General features: G+C 39.9%; 2 protein-coding genes across 3 annotated transcripts in view; one reads left to right on the forward strand and one right to left on the reverse strand.

Annotated features, from left to right (window-relative positions):
* The window catches only part of LOC140210688 (calcium-transporting ATPase type 2C member 2-like), a 68945-nt gene extending 52534 nt beyond the window's left edge, over positions 1–16411 (forward strand). The window contains exons 21-27 of the mRNA XM_072279878.1: positions 121–287; positions 663–731; positions 840–956; positions 10174–10321; positions 11329–11424; positions 12882–13023; positions 13863–16411. Of these exons, the coding sequence (XP_072135979.1) occupies positions 121–287; positions 663–731; positions 840–956; positions 10174–10321; positions 11329–11424; positions 12882–13023; positions 13863–13978 (855 nt within the window). The 3' untranslated portion in view covers positions 13979–16411. The remainder of the gene's footprint in view (positions 1–120; positions 288–662; positions 732–839; positions 957–10173; positions 10322–11328; positions 11425–12881; positions 13024–13862) is intronic.
* A 4327-nt stretch (positions 16412–20738) lies between these two features.
* meak7 (MTOR associated protein, eak-7 homolog) overlaps positions 20739–22424 on the reverse strand; it is a 56385-nt gene continuing 54699 nt past the window's right edge. For both annotated transcript variants that reach the window (XM_072279884.1, XM_072279885.1), the window contains one exon: positions 20739–22063. In XM_072279884.1, the coding sequence (XP_072135985.1) occupies positions 21944–22063 (120 nt within the window). In that variant the 3' untranslated portion in view covers positions 20739–21943. The remainder of the gene's footprint in view (positions 22064–22424) is intronic.

Below are 22424 nucleotides of genomic sequence, written 5' to 3' on the forward strand. Positions count from 1 at the left end.
AATAATAGAAGACATTCGAAATGTCCTTTGGCTATCTGTCAATATTGTTTAAACTTGATGTGCGTGTTGGTTGACCAGTAAAATATGCAACCGTTTACATCTTTACATGATGCCCTACAGGCTCTCCAGAGCAATAATGCAGTGGTGGGGATGACAGGAGATGGTGTGAACGATGCTGTTGCTCTCAAGTCTGCAGATATTGGAATTGCCATGAGAGGAACGGGAAGTGATGTCAGTAAGGAAGCGGCAGGCATGATTCTAGTGGACGATGACTTCACATCTATTTTGTAAGTATTCTAGTGGTTCTGCTTAACTTCTCAAAATGTTAGCAATAGCATGCAAATTGTTAATTACAGTATAATGTGTGTAGTGTTTGTACATTTTGATTTATAGGTCTTTATTTTACAAATGCAGAGTAAAATTTCTCTTGCTAAAGTGGTAAATGAGATTCCAGTGCAATGCTTGAGCATAGACTGTAACATCCTAAGTTCAAAGATGAAAAGAGCTATCTTTACACACTAGTAGGGGCTTCCTGCTGTTTTTCATAGAAAATCATGTTAAAATGTGAAAGAGGAGGGGGAAACCTAAACAAATACAAAGTACTAAAATTTATATAATCATTTCCATGAAGTGGAATAACCCGGCAAGCCATTATTTTGTAGGTCAGCAGTGGAGGAAGGCAAAGGAATATTCTACAACATTAAAAACTTTGTGATGTTCCAACTGAGTACGTGAGTATAAATTTAACTGTTTAATAGAGGACACTAATTTGTCTTTTTAGATTACACCCATTGTCAAACATCTGTCTAAAATTTAAATGCTTTGCTTTAAATATGCAGGAGTATTTCAGCATTGGGTTTGATTGCTTTATCGACTATATTCAACTTGCCAAATCCACTAAATGCAATGCAGATTCTGTGGATCAACATCATTATGGATGGTCCTCCAGCTCAAAGGTAGGGGTCAATGTTAGTCATCCCAGTTTTGTATTGAAGGCATGATCCATATCTGTGGGGCTGTACAGTTGGAAACATACTTCATTATCTATATGTCAAGGGTGAAATTAATTATTTAATTTTCTTCATACTCCATTTATAACTTGGGCTTAATTGTCTGTGCGCAAATGGAATTGAGCATTCGAGCACTACAGCACAGAAACAAGCCATTTGGGCCTTCTTGTCTGTGACAAACTATTATTTTGTCAAGTCCTATTCATCTGCAACTGGACCATAGCCTTTCATATATCCTTCCCATCCATGTATTTGTCCGAACTGTTTTTAAATGTTGAAATCGAACCCACATCCACAACTTCGACTGGCAGCTCATTCCACACTCTCATCACCCCCAAGTAAAGATGTTCTCCTTAAACACCTCACCTTTCATCCTAAGCCATGACCACTAGTTCTCGTCTCACTCAATCTCTGGTGGGTGGGTGGGGGGGGGACTTACATTTGCCCTATTTATACTCCCCTTGTAGTTGCTACCTGAACAAACCAGCATCGCTGTCAGAGACCAAGTTCGGGGAGTTAATCCAGTATGATGTGCCTTCTGATCCAACCCTGTAATAAGGTTCAACGTCGAAAAAATACATCTAATCCTTTATTAAGCAACTAGCAAAACTAACAATCTTGAAGAAATATTAAGCGTACTTAAGAGGCAAACAAAGAGATATCACACCCACCTGTCCTTAACTCTAACTGACTAACTAAATCAGGAAACATTACCAAACTCTTTGCTTTTACCACGCCTCCATCCATGTGACTAACTATCATAATGAACATAAAAAACGGGTAACACAGAATACAATGCAGATAGAAAACTGATACATGGCTCCTACGCCCCTCATAATTTATACCTTTATCAAATCTCCCCTCATTCTAATATGCTCCAGGGAACAGAATCTTAACTTATTCAACCTTTCCCAATAACTTGGGTCTTGCTATAGGCAAATAGTGACCCCGGGGACTCGGGAGACAGACAAGTGGGTAACAGGAGAGGGAAGGGCGAGAGTCAGATACTAGAGAGTACCCCTGTGGCTGTCCTCCTTAACAATAAGTACTCCTGTTTGAGTACTGTTGGGGGGACGACCTTCCTGGGGGAAGCAACAGTTGCCGCACCTCTGGCACAGAGTCTGGCCCTGTGGCTCAGAAGGGTAGGGAAAGGAAGAAGGCAACAGAGATAGGGGACCCTATTGTTAGGGGGTCAGACAGGTGATTCTGTGGATGCAGGAAAGAAACACGGATGGTAGTTTGCCTCTCAGGTGGCAGGGTCCAGGATGTTTCTGATTATGTTCATGATATCCTGAAGTGGGAAGGTGCACAGCCAGAAGTCATGGTACGTGTTGGTACCAATGACATAGGTAAGAAAAGGGAGGAGGTCCTGAAAGTTGAGAAGCAGAACCACAAAGGTAGTAATCTCAGGATTACTGCCTGTGCCACGTGAAAGTGAGTATAGGAATAGAATGAGGTGGAGGATAAATGCATGGCTGAGGGGTTGGAGCAGGGGGCGGGGATTCAGATTTCTGGATCATTGGGACCTCTTTTGGGGCAGGCGTGACCTGTACAGAAAGGACGGGTTGCACATGAATCCAAAGGGGACCAATATCCTGGCGGGGAGGTTTGCTAAGGCAATTGGGGAAAGTTTAAACTAGAATTGCTGTGGGGTGGGAACCGAACTGAAGAGACAGAGGAAGAGGCAGTTGCCTCACAGATAGCGAGAGCTTGGAGACAGTGTGAAAAGGAGGTGATAGAGAAGGGATGCGCTCAGACTAATGGTTTGAGACATGTCTGTTTTATCACAAGAAGCATCATGAACAAAATGGATGAGCTTAGAGCCAGTGCTTGGATCAATACTTGGAGCTATGATGTGTGCCACTACAGAGACTTGGATGGCTCAGGAGCAGGAATGATTACTTAGAGTACCAGGCTTTAGATGTTTCATAAAGGACAGGGAGGGAGGCAAAAGAGGTGGGGACATGGCACTGCTGATCAGAGATAGTGTCATGGCTGCAGAAAAGGAGAATATCATGGAGGGATTGTGTACTGAGTCTCTGTGGGTGGAAGTTAGACACAGGAAGGGGCCAACAACTCTACTGGCTATTTTTTATAGACCACCCAATAGTAACAGGGACATCGAAGAGCAGACAGGGAGACAGATTCTGGAAAGGTGTAATAATAATAATAGGGTTGTCATGTTGGGAGATTTTAATTTCCCAAATATTGATTGGCATCTCCCTTAGAGCAAGGGGTTTAGATGGAGTGATGTTTGTTAGCTGTGTTCAGGAAGGTACTTGATCTGGTATTGGGAAATGAACCTGGTCAGGTGTCAGGTCTCTCAGTGGGAGAGCATTTTGGAGATGGTGATCAGAATTCTATCTCCTTTACCATAGCCTTGGAGAGGGATAGGAACAGACAAGTGAGAAAAGTGTTTAATTGGAGTAAGGGGAATTATGAAGCTATCAGGCAGGAACTTGGAAGCATAAATTGGGAACAGATGTTTTCAGGGAAATGTATGGCAGAAATGTGGCAAATGTTCAGGGGATATTTGTGTGGTGTACTGCATAGGCATGTTCCAATGAGACAGGGAAAGGATGGAAGGGTACAGGAACCATGGTGTACAAAGGCTGTTGAAAATCTAGTCAAGAAGAAAAGAAAGGTTCAAAAAACTAGTTAATGATAGAGATCTAGAAGATTATAAGGCTAGTAAGAAGCAACTTAAGAATGAAATTAGGAGAGCCAGAAGGGGGCATGAGAAGGCCTTAGCGAGCAGGACTAAAGAAAACCCCAAGGCCTTCTACAAGTATGTGAAGAGCAAGAGGATAAGACGTGAGAGGATAGGATCAATCAAGTGTGACAATGGAAAAGTGTGTATAGAACCGGAGGAGATGGCAGAGGTACTTAATGCTTCAGTATTCACTATGGAAAAGGATCTTGGCTAATGTAGGGATGATTTACGGCAGATTGAAAAGCTTGAGCATGTAGATATTAAGAAAGAGGATGTGCTGGAGCTGTTGGAAAGCATCAAGTTGGATAAGTGTCTGGGACCGGATGTGATGTACCCGGGGCTACTGTGGGAGGCAGGGGAGGAGATTGCTGAGCCTCTGGCAATGATCTTTGCATCATCAATGGGGATGGGGGCGGTTCTGCAGGATTGAAGGGTTGCAGATGTTTTTCCCTTATTCAAGAAAGGGTGTAGAGATAGCCCAGGAAGTTATAGACCAGTGAGTCTTACTTCAGTGGTTGATAGTTGATGGGAAACATTTGGAGAGGCATAATATGAATGGCCTAGTAATGAATGCTTTGTCAAAGGCAGGTCATGTTTTACGAGCTTGATTGAATTTTTTGAGGATGTGACTAAACACGTTGATGAAGGTAGAGCAGTAGATGTAGTGTATATGGATTTCAGCAAGGCATTTGATAAGGCATGCAAGGCTTATTGAGAAAGTAAGGAGGCATGGGATCCAAGGGGACCTTGCTTTGTGGATCCACAATTGGCTTGCTCACAGAAGGCAAAGAGTGGATGTAGATGGGTCATATTCTGCATGGAGGTCGGTCACCAGTGGAGTGCCTCAGGGATCCATTCTGGGACCCCTTTTCTTCGTGATTTTTATAAATGACCTGGATGAGGAAGTGGAGTGAAAGGTTAGTAAATTTGCTGATGACACAAAGGTTAGAGGTGTTGTGGATAGTGTGGAGGGCTGTCAGAGGTTACAGCAGGACATCGATAGGATGCCGAACTGGGCTGAAAAGTGGTAGATGGAGTTCAACCCAGATAAGTGTGAGATGGTTCATTTTGGTAGGTCAAATATGATGGCAGAATATAGTATTAATGGTAAGACTCTTGGTAGTGTGGAGGATCAGAGGGATCTTGGGGTCTGAGTCCATAGGACACTCAAAACTGATGCACAGGTTGACTCTGTGATTAAGAAGGCATACGGTGCATTGGCCTTCATCAACCGCAGGATTGAGTTTAAGAGCCATGAGGTAAGGTTACAGCTATATAGGACCCTGGTCAGGCTCCTCTTGGAGTACTGTACTCAGTTCTGGCCACCTCACTACAGGAAGGACGTGGAAACGATAGAAAGGGTGCAGAGGAGATTAACAAGGATGTTGCCTGGATTGGGGAGCATGCCTTATGAGAATAGGTTGAGTGAACTCAGTCTTTTGTCCTTGGAATGAGGGAGGATGAGAGGTGACCTGATAGAGGTTGTAAGATGATGAGAGGCATTGATCGTGTGGATAGTCAGAGGCTTTTTCCCAGGGCTGAAATAGCTAACATGAGAGGGCACAGTTTTAAGGTGCTTGGAAGCAGGTACAGAGGAGATGTCAGGGGTAAGTTTTTTTTTATGCAGAGAGTGGTGAGTGTGGGGAATGGGCGGCCGGTGATGGTCGTGGAGGCTGATCCGATAGGGTCTTTTAAGAGACTCCTGGATGGGTAGAAGGAGCTTAGAAAAATAGAGGGCTAGGGGTAACCCTAGGTAATTTCTAAAGTAAGTACATGTTCGGCACAGCATTGAGGGCCGAAGGGCCTGTATTGTACTGTACGTTTTCTATGTTTCAAGTCTGGAAATATTCTTGTATATTTTCCCTGTATTTTTTCATTCTTATCTATATCTTTCCTGTAGGTAGGTAGGTAACCAATACTGCACACAATACTCCAAATTAGGCCTCATCAACATCTTGTACAACTTCAACACAACAACCCATCTCCTGTACTCTGTGTTTTGATTTATGAAGGCCAATGTGCCAAAAGCTCTTTGTGAACCTGTCTACCTGTGAAGCCACTTTTAATGACCTGTGTATCTGTATCGTCAGATCCTTCTGTTCTACCACACCCCTCAGTATCTTTCTATTTGCTGTGTAATTCCTACCTTAGTTTGTCCTCCCAAAGTACAACTGCTCACCTTAAATTCCATAAGTCCATTTTCCATCTAATCCAGATCCCACTGCAAGCTTTGATAGCCTTCCTCATTGTCCTTCCTTCTGTCATTCACAAATCTGCTAATCCAGATGACAAACAACAATGGACTCAGCACTGATCCCTGCAGTGCACGACTAGTCACAGGCCTCCTGTTAGAAAATCAACCAACTACTACAACCCTCCAGCTTTTAACTATGAAGCCAATGTCAAATCTTTCCTCCAATCTTTCAGAACCACACCCATGGCTGAGGAAGTTTTAAGTACCTCAGCTAAGGCCCCTGTAATTTGTGCACTAGCCTTCCACAAGGGGGCACCCTGTAAGGCCCTGGGGTTTTATCCACCCTAATTTACCTCAGAGCAGCAAGCACCACTCCTCTGTAGACCTCATGTGGCTCATGACATCACCACTTACCTCACCTGAATCATTTCATCATATGTGTTCTATGCTTTTGTCTCTACATTGTTTTCTGGGTTTGTTTCTGCAACCTATTTTGTTGTAAAGAAGTAATCCAATCACATTTCCCTGTTGTCCGTGGAGGTCGATGCCTTTCCTTGTCGTGCTTTTATTGCTCTGTGAGATTCCTCATTTCACGCTATTACCATAAACCTGTCTGTGTACTTTGGCATCATGTTAAGCATAGTCTTTTTTTTTAAACAAAATATACTTTATTCAAAAATAAAATTATGTACAATAAACCATTCAAGGACTCTCAATCCTTTACAGATGTTTCCATTATGGGCTTTACATTTCTACACTTTTAGCCACCCACGTGGCACTCTTTTGTTTCATCTTTTCCACACTATTGTTGAGGGGTATAGTCCCCACCACCCGACCCCTCCCACTCCCACGGGAGAAGAACCCTAAACCGTGGTCCTTCCCCGCCAGGCCCTTGCGGTGGCTGCCCCAAGTTTGAGTGCGTCCCTCAGCACGTAATCCTGCAGCCGAGAATGTGCCAGTTGGCAGCGTTCTCCCACGGACATCTCCATGTGCTGGTAGACCATCAAGTTTCGGGCCGACCAGAGCGCCCTTCACCGAGTTGATGAGCTGCCAGCAGCACCAGATGTTGGTCTCCGTGTGCATCCCCGAGAACAGCCCATAGATCGGGGAGTCCTCTGTTACGCAGCTGCTCGGGATGAAGTGACACTGTCCCTTTCATCCCCCTCCACACCTTAAGCATAGTCCATTGTGCTGTAACTTTAAAGCTGAAGTTTAAAGATGAAGTTGGATTACATAGGAAACCAGGGAGCAGTAGCACATGCGAAACCCCTTGATCTTGCAGTAAGATACAATAACTGTTGATCTGAACCTTATCAATTCACTTTCCTATCTAACCCCTATCATTCGTGATTCCCTTAAGGTGGAGAAACTTGTCTCCCTCAACTTTGTATATACTCATGACTTGTGCAGGGTAGAGATCTTCAAAGATTCCGAATCTTCTGAAAGAATTATGGGACGGCATAGTAATGCAGCAGTTGGTGTAATGCTATTACAGCTTCAGAGACCCAGGTCAATTCCACCACTTACTGCAAGGAGTTTGTATGTTCTCCCTGTTGCTATGTGGGTTTCCTCTGGGTGCTCTGTTTTTTCCCCATGTTCCAAAGACATACAGATTAGTAGGATAATTAGTCAGTATGTATCTGGGTGGGCAGGAAGACCTGTTACTGTGCTGTCTCCAAATAAAGAAATTTCTCCTCATCCCTATCTTAATGAATAGTCTTATTTTACAAGAATGCTCACTAGCTCTTGATTCACTAACCAGGGGAAATATTCTCATAATATCACCTCCCCTTTCATGGTCTTAGAGACCACCTTAGAATCAACGCTTGCTCTGCAAAACCCCATGCAGCATGGGCCTATTCTTCAAGATATTCTAACCTAACACTGCTATACAAATATCAAGTAAAACCTTCAGGAAGAGTAAACACTGGACTTAGAAATAAAAATACACTTGAGATGTTCCAAGTCATTGTGTCAAGCCAAGTCAAGTTTGTTGCCTTGTACACAAGTAGAGTGAAGTATAGGTACAACAAAAACTTGCTTTCAGCAGCTTCATAGGCATGTAAATTCAGACAACACACAGAACAGAAATCCTTCCACTTCCACATCCTCATCCTCTTCCTCTTCCGCTTCCGATCATGGTCTACAATCATGATTGTTCTTAGCAAATTTTTCTGCAGAAGTGGCTTGCCATTGCCTTCTTTTGGGCAGTGTCTTTACAAGACAGGTGACCCCAGCTATTATCAATACTCCTCAGAGACCATCTGCCTGGGGTCAGTGGTCACACAACAGGGAGTTATGATATGCACGAGCTGCTCATATGACCGTCCACACCACCTGCTCCCAAGGCTTCACATGACTGTGATTTGGGTGTGGGGGGGAAGGGGGCTAAGCAGGTGCTACATCTCACCCAAGGGTGACCTGCAGCTAGCGAAGGGATGGAGCACCTTACACCCCCTTTGGTATCTCTACGCAGCCGTGCACTATACTGTTTTACAAGATAATGAGAGAAAAAGACTGTGCAAAACAAGACATCAGTGTAGGTCAATTCAAGAATCTCACAGTAACATAGAACTGGGACAGGCCCTTTGCCCACAATGTTGCACCAAATGTATTAAACCAGAAACTAAAAGCCTAACTAAACTAATCCCCTCTGCCTACAAAATGTCCATACTTCTCTATTCTCCGCACATTTCTGTGCCTATGTAAAAGCATCTGTCATATTTGCCTCTATTACCACCACTCCAGGCACCCACCATTCTGTGTTTATATTTTAAAAATTGCCCCACACCTCTCTTACACCCTTCTGTCTTAAATATATGTTCTCCAATATTGGACATTTCATCCCTGTGAGAAGCACATCTGTGTTTCTCATAACCTTTTAAATCTCCACCAGATTCCCCCCCCCCCCCCAGCTGCCACTGCTGCAGAGAAAACAACCCAAGTTTGTCCATCCTCTCCTAATAGCACATTGCCTCTAATCCAGGCAGAACCCTGGTAATCCTCTTCTGCCCTTCTCCAAGGCCTTTATGAACATCCTATGAGGTAATCAGAGTTGAATCAATAACCCAGATGCAGCCTAACTAGTTTTATAATGCTGCAATGTCACTTCCCAACTCTTGAACCCAATGCCTCAACTGATATAAACAAGTATTTGAAATGCCTTCTTTACCAATCTGTATAGCCACCTTTTTTGGGGCTTTAGATCTGGACCCCAAAATCCCACTAAAGTGGTAGGAAAATAGCTGTTCCTGAACCTGGTGGTGTGGGAATTAAGGTTTTAAATACCAGTGTAAATACTATTATATATGAATTGAAATGTATAATCACCTATTTCATTGCGATAAGGTCTTCCCTTCTATTGAGCACACCTACATGGAGCGCTGTCACAATAATGCAGCATATATCATCAGGGACCCCACCAGCCAGGTCATGATCTCTTCTTGCTGCTGCCATCAGGAAGAAGATACAGGAGCTTTAGGACTCGCACTACTAGGTTCAGGAATGATCAGGCTCTTGAACTAGTGGGGATACCATCACTCAACTTCACATGCCCAAACACTGAACTGTCTTCACAGCCTAAGGACTCTTCATCTCGTGCTCTTGACACTTACTGCTTACTTCTTCTTTCTCTTTCTTTTTGTATTTGCATGGCTTGTTATCTTTTGCATATTGGTTGTTTGTCCGCCCTTTTCTATTGGTTCCTGGGTTTACTGAGTATGCCCACAAGAAAATGAATCTCAGGGTTGCATATGTACATGTACTTTGATAATAAATTTACTTTGAACTGTGAAATGGGATGAACTCTGGACTTCACAATCTAACTGTTATGGCCTTGCACCTTAATGTCTGCCTGCACAGCACTTTGTAACTATAACAATATTTTCTGCAGTTTCTTATTGTTTTTGCCTTGTTTTAACTTGATGTACCAATGTGATGAAATGATCTCTATGGGTGACATTTCACTGCACCTCAATACATGCGAAAAAAATAAGCGTATCAGTTTAGATCATTGACTCTGTACCAGACCTCTGAGAAATCCCACCATCCCTTCCATTTCTCATACACTAAATATATATTTTTACCAAAGAATTAATAATTCTGGTTGACTACGGAGCATCCAGATGAGTAGAAAATAAATAAAGTTTATTTTTTGTTCCAGATTCCAGCATTTGCAGTCTCTTGTGTCTCTCTAAAAATTAAGCATGTTGGATATGCATTTGGCTGATAATTTATTTCTGCTCTTCTTTCAATAGCTTGGGTGTTGAACCAGTTGATAAGAATGCAATTAAACAGCCTCCAAGAAATATGAATGACTCTATTCTGAATAAGAGCCTAATTATGAAAATATTATTCTCATCAGTTATAATGATGAGTGGTACACTTTTTGTTTATTGGAAAGAGGTGTGTACAATTACAAACTTTAATAAATAATCTATTATTAACTGCCTGAATCTCAATCAAATAATCTATATTCATGCTTCCTCTATTCAATCAATGCTCTACAAAATGTAACCTGTTCATTATTATTTTGGGGAATGATAACCCACTTGTAAATTGAGAAGTGAAAAAATGGGGATGTCTTTCAGAATTCAATGTGTTCTGTGCCATTGTACAGTGGAGGCCACACTAAAATGCTCCCATTGATTCTACAATGTGCCTAGTTCCCAGCTGTGCTTTTGGATCATGTAGAATCAGAATCTGGTTCATTATTTATTTATTTTTGTTTGTTTGTTTATTTATTTAGCACTACAGCACAGAGTAGGCTTTTAGCCTATGTCACCCCAGCAACCGACCTAATCATGGCCCGCCCAATGTGTGGAGGATGCAAAGCACTCTTTGCTTTTATTTCAGTCTCTAATTTCTTTCTATATTTCAGTCTACCTGAAAGGCTGAGATGAGCAGTAGTCTTAAAGAGTATTAGCTGGAAAGAGTGCGGAAAGGATCTGAAGATATTGCCAGGCCTAGAGGACCTGAGTTATAGGGAGAGGTGTGCCATGGTAGGTCTTCATTTCTTGGAACACAAGAATGGGGATAACCTTAGAGAAATGTTTAAAATTATGAGAGGGTTAGATAAGGTGGATGATAGGGTAGGCAATACCAAAACTAGGGAGCATGGCTTGGGTTGAGAGGGGATAGAGAAAGGACTTTTTCACACAGAGGGAGACAAATGTATGGAACAAATTGCCAGAGGAAGTGATTGAGGTAGCTACAATACTATCATTTAAGAAGCACTAGGATAGGGCTTGGAGGGATATGGGACAAATGCAGAAAATTGGGACTGACTAGGTAGGCACCATGGTTGGCATGGGCTTGTTGGACTGTAAGGCCTGTATCCATGCTGTATTGCTCTATGCCTCTATTAATTTTATGGTTATGTAACCTTAAATCTTTTATTTTATTTAAAATAGCTTCCAGAAGGGAAGATTTCCTCAAGGACCACAACCATGGCATTCACCTGCTTTGTCTTCTTCGATATGTTCAATGCTCTAAGTTGCCGCTCACAGGTACTAGGCAATACTTAATTATTTTAGAATTGATCTGTGTAAGTTTTAAGTGTCAATTTTTTAATGGAAGCACTTGACACCAGGGTCTGTATTCATGTCTTATTCTTATGACAAGCAAACTCTAAGCTGGCATATTACCAAGGAAGGAGCCACCTTTTGAGTGACAAGTCAAACCAAGACCACATCTGCACTTTCACATGCAAATGAAGAATTGGATCATATTATACCATTTGGCTTTTGTTCCTTTTGCTTTAGGGTATGGTTTAGCTAGCTACGTCAGCTTTTATTGTCCATCCCTAACTGAATGGTGAAGGAGGTGATGAGCCCTCATTTGAATCACCACAGTCCATCAGCCGAAAGTACCAACACTAAGGTGCTGGATAAAGAGTTCCAGGACTAAAGTGAGCAAAAATGAAATAACAGCAATATTAAATGGTTTGTGACTAGGAGAGTACGCTAGTGGTGGTGGTGCCATCCATGTGCTCTCCTTACTGTGACATGGCACTACTTGAAACCACTTGACCCAGACTTGCAAAGTTGAGAGAATGGAACTGCCCCAGTGTGATGGCTCTTCTGCTTTAAATACTGTCCCACTCAGGTTTCCTGTCATCGTTGGATAAGACAGACATCACCACTAGTGTAGTGGTTAGCGCAACACTTTACACCACCAACAACCCCCGATCGGGGCTGGATGTAATAAGTTTCTATATTCTCCCTGTGACCACGTGCATTTCATCCAGGTGCTCCGGTTTCATCCCATATTCCGTACAGTTGGGGTTAATGAGTCGTGGGCATGCTAGTTTGACACTGGAAGTGTGGTGACACTCGCAGGCTGGCCTCAGCACTCTCCTCTGGCTGTGTTGGTCATTGACACAAAATGATATTTCAATGTATGTTTCCATGTACCTGTGTCATATGAAGCATATAGCTCTCTGTGCTTCAGGTTGCAGGTTTGGGAAGTGCTTTCGAATTACTGGCACTGGATGGTTCACACTGTAAGTCAGAGGTGTAGGAAGTGACTGTTATTGGGGTTCAATGAGATGTTAGTCAGTGAGCTGTTTTGATCAGATTGTGTTGTGCTTCTAATGAGTTGCAGGCTCAGAGTCCTGATTTCTGCCTTGTAGATGAAAAAAAGGCTTTGGTCTGAAGGCGAGTCAATTGCTGTAGGATTCCCAAACTCTGACTGGGTCTTGCAACTACAGTGATATAGTTGGTCCAGTTGAGTTTCTAGTCAACAGCAATAGCCCAGTGAGATATATGGCAATGGTAATTCAATTGAAACACCAGGGTATGTTGTTGGACTTTTACATTGAAGTTTGCTATTACCTACCACTTGAATAAAACTGATAACATCCTTACAGAGCAGGTTTTCAGAAGTAAATACAAAATGCATGTGGGTCTTAACACTGAGTTATAAAGATTCACATAATTTGAACCAATTTTGTTCTCATTTCTAGACAAAATCAATCTGTGAAATAGGCCTATTCCGTAACCATGCATTTGCTTACACGGTGCTTGGCTCACTTCTTGGGCAAATGGCTGTCATCTATTTCCCGCCTCTACAAAGAGTCTTCCAAACAGAGAACCTTGGGCCACTTGGTATGTAATCGGAGAGGTTTTAGTGCCTATTCATTTTTTATTTACATTCAAAATTTTATTTTTATAGAAAAATGTTCCCTATTTTTATATCTCTGTTCAGTGAGCATAGTCTAGCTTTTATTGTACTTAAGTTGTTTCCAGTAAAGTTAATTTTATTTTACTCAGCAATTCAGGAACAGCTTCTTCCCCTCTGCCATCCGATTCCTAAATGGACATTTAAACTTTGGACACTGCGTCACTTTTTAAAAAATATACAGCATTTCTGTTTTTGCACATTTTAAATCTATTCAATATACCTAATTGATTTTCTTGTTTATTTATTGTTTTAGTTTTATTATTTTCCTCTCTCTCTGCTAGATTACGTATTGCATTGAACTGCTGCTGCTAAATTAACAAATTTCATGTCACATGCCGATGATAATAAACCTGATTCTAATCCCTTGGCAGAGTATTTCATCTTTTAATACTAGAAAATAAAGCAATCATTTTGAAAGTGGTTATTAGCTATAGGGATGGGATATGATATACCATTATTATAGTAAATATGGACAAAGTGCAACAAACTGAACATAGAAGAAAATGACACTTGGAAATTAATTATGCAAGTTAAAATAATCTTTATTATATTGTAGTACACGGAAAGATTTTTAGTCGCACCTGTATCCAGCAACTAAGGTTCAGATTGTACAGTAATTCTCAAAGTTTATTTATCCTATCCGGAAAGAATATAGACATTATAAATAACTTGGTCTAAAATACTACTGAAGTAAGAATCTACTGAGCATTCTGTTTATTCTTTAGGATCTAATCAGATTGATTGCATTCTTAATCTTTTACAGACCTGCTATTCTTGATTGGCTTGGCCTCGTCAGTGTTCTTTGCTTTGGAGCTATTGAAGCTAATTGAAAGGATATGGCTGGCAGCTGCTGAAAAGAAAACCAGTCCAAATTGCTAAGTCATCCATATAAATTGGAATGACAATAGACAATAGGTGCAGGAATAGGTCATTCGGCCCTGCGAGCCAGCACCGTCATTCACTGTGATCATAGCTGATATCCACAATCAGTACCCCGTTCCTGCCTTCCCCCCCATATCCATTGACTCCGCTATCAGTAAGAGCACTATCTAACTCTTTCTTGAAAGCATCCAGAGAATTGGCCTCCACTGCCTTCTGAGGCAGAGCATTCCACAGATCCACAACTCTCTGGGTGAAAAAGTTTTTCCTCAACTCAGTTCTAAATGGCCTACCCCTTATTCTCAAATTGTGGCCTCTGGTCTGGACTCCCCCAACATTGGGAACATGTTTCCTGCCTCTAGCGTGTCCAATCCCTTAATAATCTTATATGTTTCAATCAGATCCCCCTCTCATCCTTCTAAATTCCAGTGTATACAAGCCCAGTCGCTCCAATCTTTCAACATATGACAGTCCTGCCATCCTGGGAATTAACCTTGTGAACCTACTAAATATATGTTACAGGAACGTACACCTCCATTTTATGAAACTTAAACGTTTGTGAAATGTAATGCTGATTGACATGAAGACTTATTCTACTGAATCAGTGAAATTACACTCAAGGGGACTGCCTTTGTTTCCAGGAGGTACTAACGATGTTACATAACCTAAATTGGATTAGGGAATGTTGTTATTTACAAATCTTCATCACAAAAGGGCAAGGAAAGTGAGTGAGACTTGGAAAGGGGCCGTGCAGAATGCCACATATCAGCCAATCACACACTGGATATTTACAATACTGAAGGTGTAAAATTTGACTCCAGTCCTTGCATTTTTAAGAATGAACATTGCCAAACTGGTTCTAAACCTTTACCCAAGCACTTTTATCAAACGAGCACACTGGAAAATATTTGAGGGATTAAGTAAAAAGCAGAAGAATCAATTGTTAGATCAATTATTTTGGCTAATCAACATGCAATAATGGTTTGATACCCAGCATTGCTGTACTTTGAACCTCAACACCACCGTTAACTCAGACACAGACACATGATCAGTAATTGAACACACAGCCGGTGCAATTTAAAAATTATCATCAAAATCACTTGGACCAGCTGGAAAAATGGGCTGAAAAATAGCAGATGGCATTTAATACAGACAAGTATGAAGTATTGCACTTTGGAAGGACAAAACAAGGTAGAACATACAGGGTAAATGGCAAGGCACTGAGGAGTGCAGTAGAACAGAGGGATCTAGGAATACAGATACAAAATTCCCTTGGAAGTGGCGTCACAGGTAGGTAGGGTCGTAAAGAGAGCTTTTGGTACATTGGCCTTTATTAATCAAGGTATTGAGTATAAGAGCTGGAATGCTATGATGAGGTTGTATAAGGCATTGGTGAGGCCGAATCTCAAGTATTGTGTTCAGTTTTGGTCACCAAATTACAGGAAGGATATTAATAAAGTTGAAAGAGTGCAGAGAAGGTTTACAAGGATGTTGCCGGGACTTGAGACGTAGAAGAATGAGGAGAGATTTGATAGAGGTATATAGAATTATGATGGGTATAGATAGAATGAATGCAAGCAGGCTTTTTCTACTGAGGCAAAGGGAGAAAAAAAACAGAGGACATGGGTTAAGGGCGAGGGGGAAAAGTTTAAAGGGAACATTAGGGGAGGCTTCTTGGACAGATACATGGATGGGAGGTGTACGGAGGGATATGGTCCGTGTGCAGGTCAGTGGGACAAGGCAGAAAATGGTTCGGCACAGCCAAGAAGGGCCAAAAGGCCTGTTTCTGTGCTGTATTTTTTCTATAGTTTCTAAGTATTTTCAGTTTATTTGTTGATACACGTCCACAGGCTGTTACTATAATTCTCACAAGTGTTTTTTTTTAATGTTTGTAAAGAGTGCATTTAAGTTAATACATTCTAAATGGAATGTTGTGACAATTGCTGGAGGAATACATCCCAGTTTCTCAATTTCTTCCCAGAGTTGTGGATTTATAGGCATTCTTACAGTGCATGGCAATTTGGAAAAGTGAGAGATCACTGCAGAGTTGAATGAGGTTATTGGGGGTGGAGGGGTAGAGATGATAAAGGAACTCAAAGATTTATGGTGGCTGGGAGATGTGGTGGAAACAGATAAAATAGTGACTTTTAAGAAGTGTTAGATTGACATGAATATGCAGCGAATGGAGAGATATGGTCTATGTACAAGCAGAAGAGAATTAGATTAATTTAGTGTCTTGTTCAGTGCAGACATTATGGGTCAGTAGGCCTGTTCCATTACTGTACTGTTTTTTTAAAATGCAAGTCCAATTCTCCATTCACCAGCAATTTCACAACATGCCCTTTTGATGCTATCAACAAAAATGTTTGAAAACAAAATTTATGAATCAAGAAATCTCATCTGAAGGGTGATTGATAAGTTCATGGCCTAAGGTAGGAGTCAATTTTAGAAAACCTAGCACATTTGTTTTTCAACATAGTCCCCTTCTACATGTACACACTTAGTTCAGCGGTCGTAGAGCATACGGATCCCTGCTTTGTAGAAGAAGTTGGCATATTGAACCTCCAGAAAGTGGTCCACAGCAGGGGTAATTGATAAGTTCGTGGCCTAAGGTAGAAGGAGATGAGTTATACAGCTCTCATTACATACAAGTGCAGGTCAACTCTTTGAGTGATTATGCAGAAAGTCTGAAGTTAATAACTCATCTTCTACCTTAGGCCACAAATTTATCAATCACCCTTGCTGTGGACCACTTTCTGGAGATCCAAGACACTGACTTCTACAAAGAAGGGATCCGTATGCTCCACGACCGCTGGGCTAAGTGTGTAAGTAGGAGGAGGGGACTATATTGAAAAATAAATGCGCTAGGTTTTCTACAATTGACTCCTAATTTAGGCCATGAATTTATCAATCACCCCTCGTATTTTGGAAGAACTATGTACTTATGATATTTCTCATCTTGCACCACTTCAATAAACTGTAGTTTCTAAATTTACAAAAACTTTGGTAATCATTAAAGATTGTTGATTATTTTTAATATTTTTACACTGGCTTGGCTATAATTTATAATCATTCTATAACTGTACCAGATGGTTTCCTGGACCATTTTAGGTCAGTTATCTGAGAGCATGCATATAAACCAGACAAGTTAAGGAGCAGAAAATGTTCTAATATTTTCTCTCTAGTGAACTTGATGGACACTGTGATCACTATTACTGGTACTAGTACAGTTTTCCATTTTAGATTTATTTAACAAACTAATCTCTCATTCACACTAGTGCACTTAAATAAACAAATGAAAACAAACACTTTTTTTGGTAAATAGGTCAATGACTTATCTCCTTAAATATAAGATTCCAAATGACTATAGGTTCTCACCCTTGGAAGGACACAACCAGTTGCTGCAATAATAAAGCTGATTCCCTGGTGAAAATGGGTTGACTTCTATCAATGAACCTTTTCAGGAAGATGAATTGAATTGTACAAAAGGTGTTATGGAGTTCAGATTAAATTGTGATTTCCTTTCTAGTTGAGTAATATTCACTGAGTGACATTGACTTCCCTAATCAGAGGGTAGCTAGGAATTTGTGAATAATAGTACACTGTCCAACATACTGTATAATCCAACAAAACAGGTAGTCTGGCGTGCACTTAAATCTCAATTTACTTTTTAAGCTTCCAAGCCAATTTTTAAGTATATGTTGGTATTTCAAGTTTGGTCAATGACATCTGAGTTAATTACTTCCCATTCTATTCATTTTCCAAGTTGCTTAAATATCACAGTTATCATTTATAGGAGTGTCTGTAGAAACTGGGAATAGCTCAAGTGGACAACTTGATACATATGGACAAGTTGGGACAAAGGACCTGTTAAGTGTGCAATTCTGACTCTGTTTCTACACTAATCAATGAATTGCACAAGGTTAGCTTTAATACATGATACAGTACTGAACAGTAATTAGCCAAAAAGTCAAAATATTTTTCATACCAAATTCAAATTAAACAGTCTGAATTTTCAATGAATATTTTTAAACTAGGCAAGAAAATATTGAAGTTTAGAAAGAATTTACAAATAGTTTTAAATCAATCTGGAGCATTTTGAATAAGAGGAAATTGGATCAAAGACATTTGAGATTATAGTTTATAGCTGTCTGTATGTGTTTTAAGTCACAAAACCATAAAGTTTGAATATTGAAACTCACTGTTTGGTTTCTCCCTTTGATATTTATGCATCCCATTGCTTTTTTTTCCATTTTCTTCTTCACCTTTGCATGGATGTTGTCTGGAGTCAATTCCATTGGGGAATTAGCCCATACTGAACCTTTGTTAGAGTATCTATTCCATTGTGTTCAAATCTTCCCAGAATGGTTAAGTGCAATAACATAACAAATCATGGAAAAACTTTTAAATTTGGCTAAGTAGCAAGTGGAAAAGTACATTTCTAAATTTATAGAGATATTAGACAATTAAAAGAGAAATGAAACAAACTGTATCAGGGCACCTGATTCCAACAAATCTCAAACGCAGCAGATTCAAAATAAGTACTTGGTTGGGAGGTTGGCCAGGAACACCAGAAGCAGCAGACATTCAGTGGAAGTGGCACCATAAGGTCGTCTGCTGAATACAAAGAAAGTTGCAGAATGTAAGTTTCCCCCAAGTTGTACTCAATTTGGGACCAACTTTGACTTGGGGTAGAGAAAGTTTAGTTCTTAAATGCAAACAGACAAAGATCTTCAAGTCTGTTATATGAGCTCTGAATCTTTAGGTTGGCAGTCATTCTTCTGAATCTCCTTTGGACCGTTTCCAAGTCCAGGGAACACTAGAGAGTAAAACTAAAACTGGGCGTGGGTAACTCTGACAGGCAGCTTCTCAAATGTTCATAGTCCTTTGATATAGTTTTACATAAAGTTAGCAAAGGATTGGGTTACATTAGATACCAGAAATCTGAAATAAAGAAAATTCTAGAAATATTCAAGCAGCCTCAGTTAATTTCTGATCATTGATAATTCATTAGAAAAAAGTGTAGAGTTTCTTTGTTTTTCCAATCATTTCCAGTTTTAACTATAGCTTTTGCCAGTTTCTCCATAAGTCACTGAAGTTTCATAATCTGCAAACAGCATCACCTGGATGTTTTTCCTTCATAATCTCTTTATAATATTGATTTAACCAATATGCAAAACACCAAATTAAACACCATCTCCCATTCTACAGCACATCTGAATACATCTGAAATTTGACTACACTGTCAGCTGTCAAAACTTCGGCATCATCTACAAACTTCCAGTATTCTCGACACTACCACTACCCAGACCACTACTTAAAATTAAGTTTTAAAAAAAGTCAGGGTAAAGAAAGGTCTCAGCCAGAAACATCAACTGTTTATTCTTTTCCATAAGTGCTGCTTGACCTACTGAGTTCCTCCCGCATTGTGTGTGCGCTGTTTTGGATTTTCAGCATCTACAGATTTTCTCAAGAGGGTAATATCTGTTAACTGTGAAAATACCTTCAGTGATAAACTAGATTTGGATTGTGGGGTTGAAACCAGATTCTACCCAAGCATTTACCATTTCTATTGATACAAAGTATCATCTTGTGGTGCGAGACATCTTGTACAAAGCTTTATGCAAGTATACTAAATTTTCCTCAAATAAATGAACAGATTTGATGGAGCTGTTTACTTTGGAAATAATTTCGTTTATTTGTTAAGACCCTTTCTTTTTGTCATCATAAAACTCTCTTAAAGATTTGACTAATTGTCTAAACAGTATGTATCTAATTGTAATACAAATAAATTTCTGAGAAATAGGACTCAATGCACCTTTAAAAATTGGGTAGTCAATCAGCATCAGTGCAGAGAAAAAAAAAATCAATCAGTTAATCTATCAGGTCAATGATGCATGCGCTTAGGACAGCATGATCTTGCAATTGTTAATGCTGCTGACTTGCATCTATTCAATCTTACCCCTGTGTACTGTCTGGACAGAATCTGCACAGTTCCCCAGTGGTTGCCCGCAGGTGCTCCAGCTTCCTCCCAAGAATGCACGTTAGGTTCATCAACTACCGTAAGTTAATCTTCAGAGTAGGTTAATGTCAAAAAGAATCAAAAGGGCATTGATGGACATGGGCGAGAGACAATAAGTGAATACAGGGAGATAGAGAAGGACAATGGAACAGTTGTAATTTCTCCCCTAGAAGCCATAATGGAACCAATGGACCAAATGTCCTGTGTTATTATAAAATCCTATCTCTACCATTCTCTCTATTGCTAACACATTGTGGTATTTCAGTTATGATTACAGAAAGCAGGGTTTAATAGTTCAAATTCAATATAACAAGTGCTGTATTTTAGATTTTACTCCATTTCTATCCATGCACTTGATCCTATTTGTCATATTCAATGTAACATTAATTCAAACCAAAAACTGAGAAATTTCGCTGTTTTGTTGTTCAAAACACCACATTTAGGTGCAACTAGATATTATGTCAGTTAATAGTGTGTTAGCCTTTATTACAAGAGTATTTGAATACAAAAATTAGGGAAATCTTAATGCAAAGACTACGGCCTTGGTGTGAGCATACCTGGATACTCTTTTCATTTCCTTACCAAAGAAAGGTTGTACTACTCATAAACTGAAAGCAACTAAGAGGCACCAGAGTGATTCCTCAGGTAACAGGTGAAGAGAGATTAAGTAGATATGTTCTGTATTCCCTACAGATTTAGAGGCGATTTCAGTGAAACTTACAAACTTCCTATAGGACAGGCTGGAAGAAGGAAGAACGTTTCCCTGGATGCTGGTCAGGTTGTAGACTAAGGTAAAGGTACATTACAGCTGAGCTGAGGAGAAATTTCTTCACTCAGAATGTGATGAATCACTGTCACAGAGAACTGTGAAGACTCTGTCATAGAATTAATTCAAAAGAGACATTGATAAGATTCCTGGATGGTAAGGGAATCATAGGATATAGAGAAATTCAGGAAATGGCACAAAGGTATAAGATCAGCCCTGACCTTGATAATGGTTCAAAAGGCAGGATGGCCTGTTCATTATGCATCCTGTTAGTGGTTCTTCTAAATCAGTTCCTCTATTTCCTCATGATGCACATTATACTGACTCCTGCAAATGTGGAAGTCAGCAAACAGAAGAAAATGAGGAGCAATAAAGGGAAACTATAGGTTATGAATAACGGATATTCATGAGCTAGTTTGAGAATTAATGTAAAAAGATTCTCATAAAAAGATGAGAATCACTAATTGCATTGATACCATCCCAGAAATGTCATAAATAAAACCATTTTATAGAACAAACATAGATGTTTCAATACTGAGCATGAATATAGTCTTTTTTAAACATACTCAACTTTGTGAAGACACTTATGAAAACAGATTAAATTATTATTAAATGAAGCAGTATTAAATGAAACACTTTGCAGTTAGTAGCATTGTATTAATCACAGTACAATGTAATTAAATTCCATATCATGAAATTGTTGATTAAATATAGAAAATCTACTACAAATCTGAAGCCTCCCATCCAAGACAAATATTAATTTGGTACACATATTTGCATCCTTAGCAATTTATGCCTTAACAATCGCAACAAATTCAATTTGCGCTACTCAGTTCGGTGATGGGTGAAATATACTGAAATAGGTAGAATAACTTAGGTGGAATTTCTTGCTCTGAAAAAGTACCCAGATCTTCCTTTCCTCCTGTTTTCCTGCAAATCTGTTATGTTCAGATCAGAATCATCTAATTGCTGTTACCTTGCATAAAACACAGCTCAGGAATCAATTGACGATGCTTCTGCCATAAAAATAAGCAAATCTTTTAATGCGTTTTGTTTCATTATTATTTCTTAAACAGAAGATTGCCTTTATCAGCTGGTTCATTTATGATTTCTCCTCTTCTAAGTAATAATGGTGACATCATACTATTTATTCTGCACTTGATCTTCAGGAGTCACTTCATTCTTTCTCTTCATCTCCACCAGGATCTCGCAGTCCATCACTCACCCTCGTCTTTCCAATCATTTCCAACAAGGCCTGAGCTTCAGGGTCCGTGTCCAGTACACTCTTGGTTTTAGACTAGAAGCAAAATGAAGCAACTATTTGAAATTAAAACTTGAATTTGAGTATAGTAACTGAAAGCCACTTGAAATTTGGGTGACAATGAAAATTTGCCATAAGCATTACCAATAAATAAAATTTAGTTGGTAAGGAATACTTTCACCTATAAACAATGAATGGGGGTACATCAAACTGTGTTGAATGTCAGAATCAGGTTTATTATGACTGATGTATGTCATGAAATTTGTTGTTTTGAGGCAGCAGTACAGTACAATACATACAAAATACTCTAACAAATATAAAAAAAATGTAATGCAGAAAAGGAGCAAAATAAGGAGGTAGTGTTCATGGGTTCATCGTCCATTCAGAAATCAGATGG

This window comes from Mobula birostris, chromosome 15 (genome assembly GCF_030028105.1).
Source record: "Mobula birostris isolate sMobBir1 chromosome 15, sMobBir1.hap1, whole genome shotgun sequence".
Lineage (NCBI taxonomy): Eukaryota > Metazoa > Chordata > Chondrichthyes > Myliobatiformes > Myliobatidae > Mobula > Mobula birostris.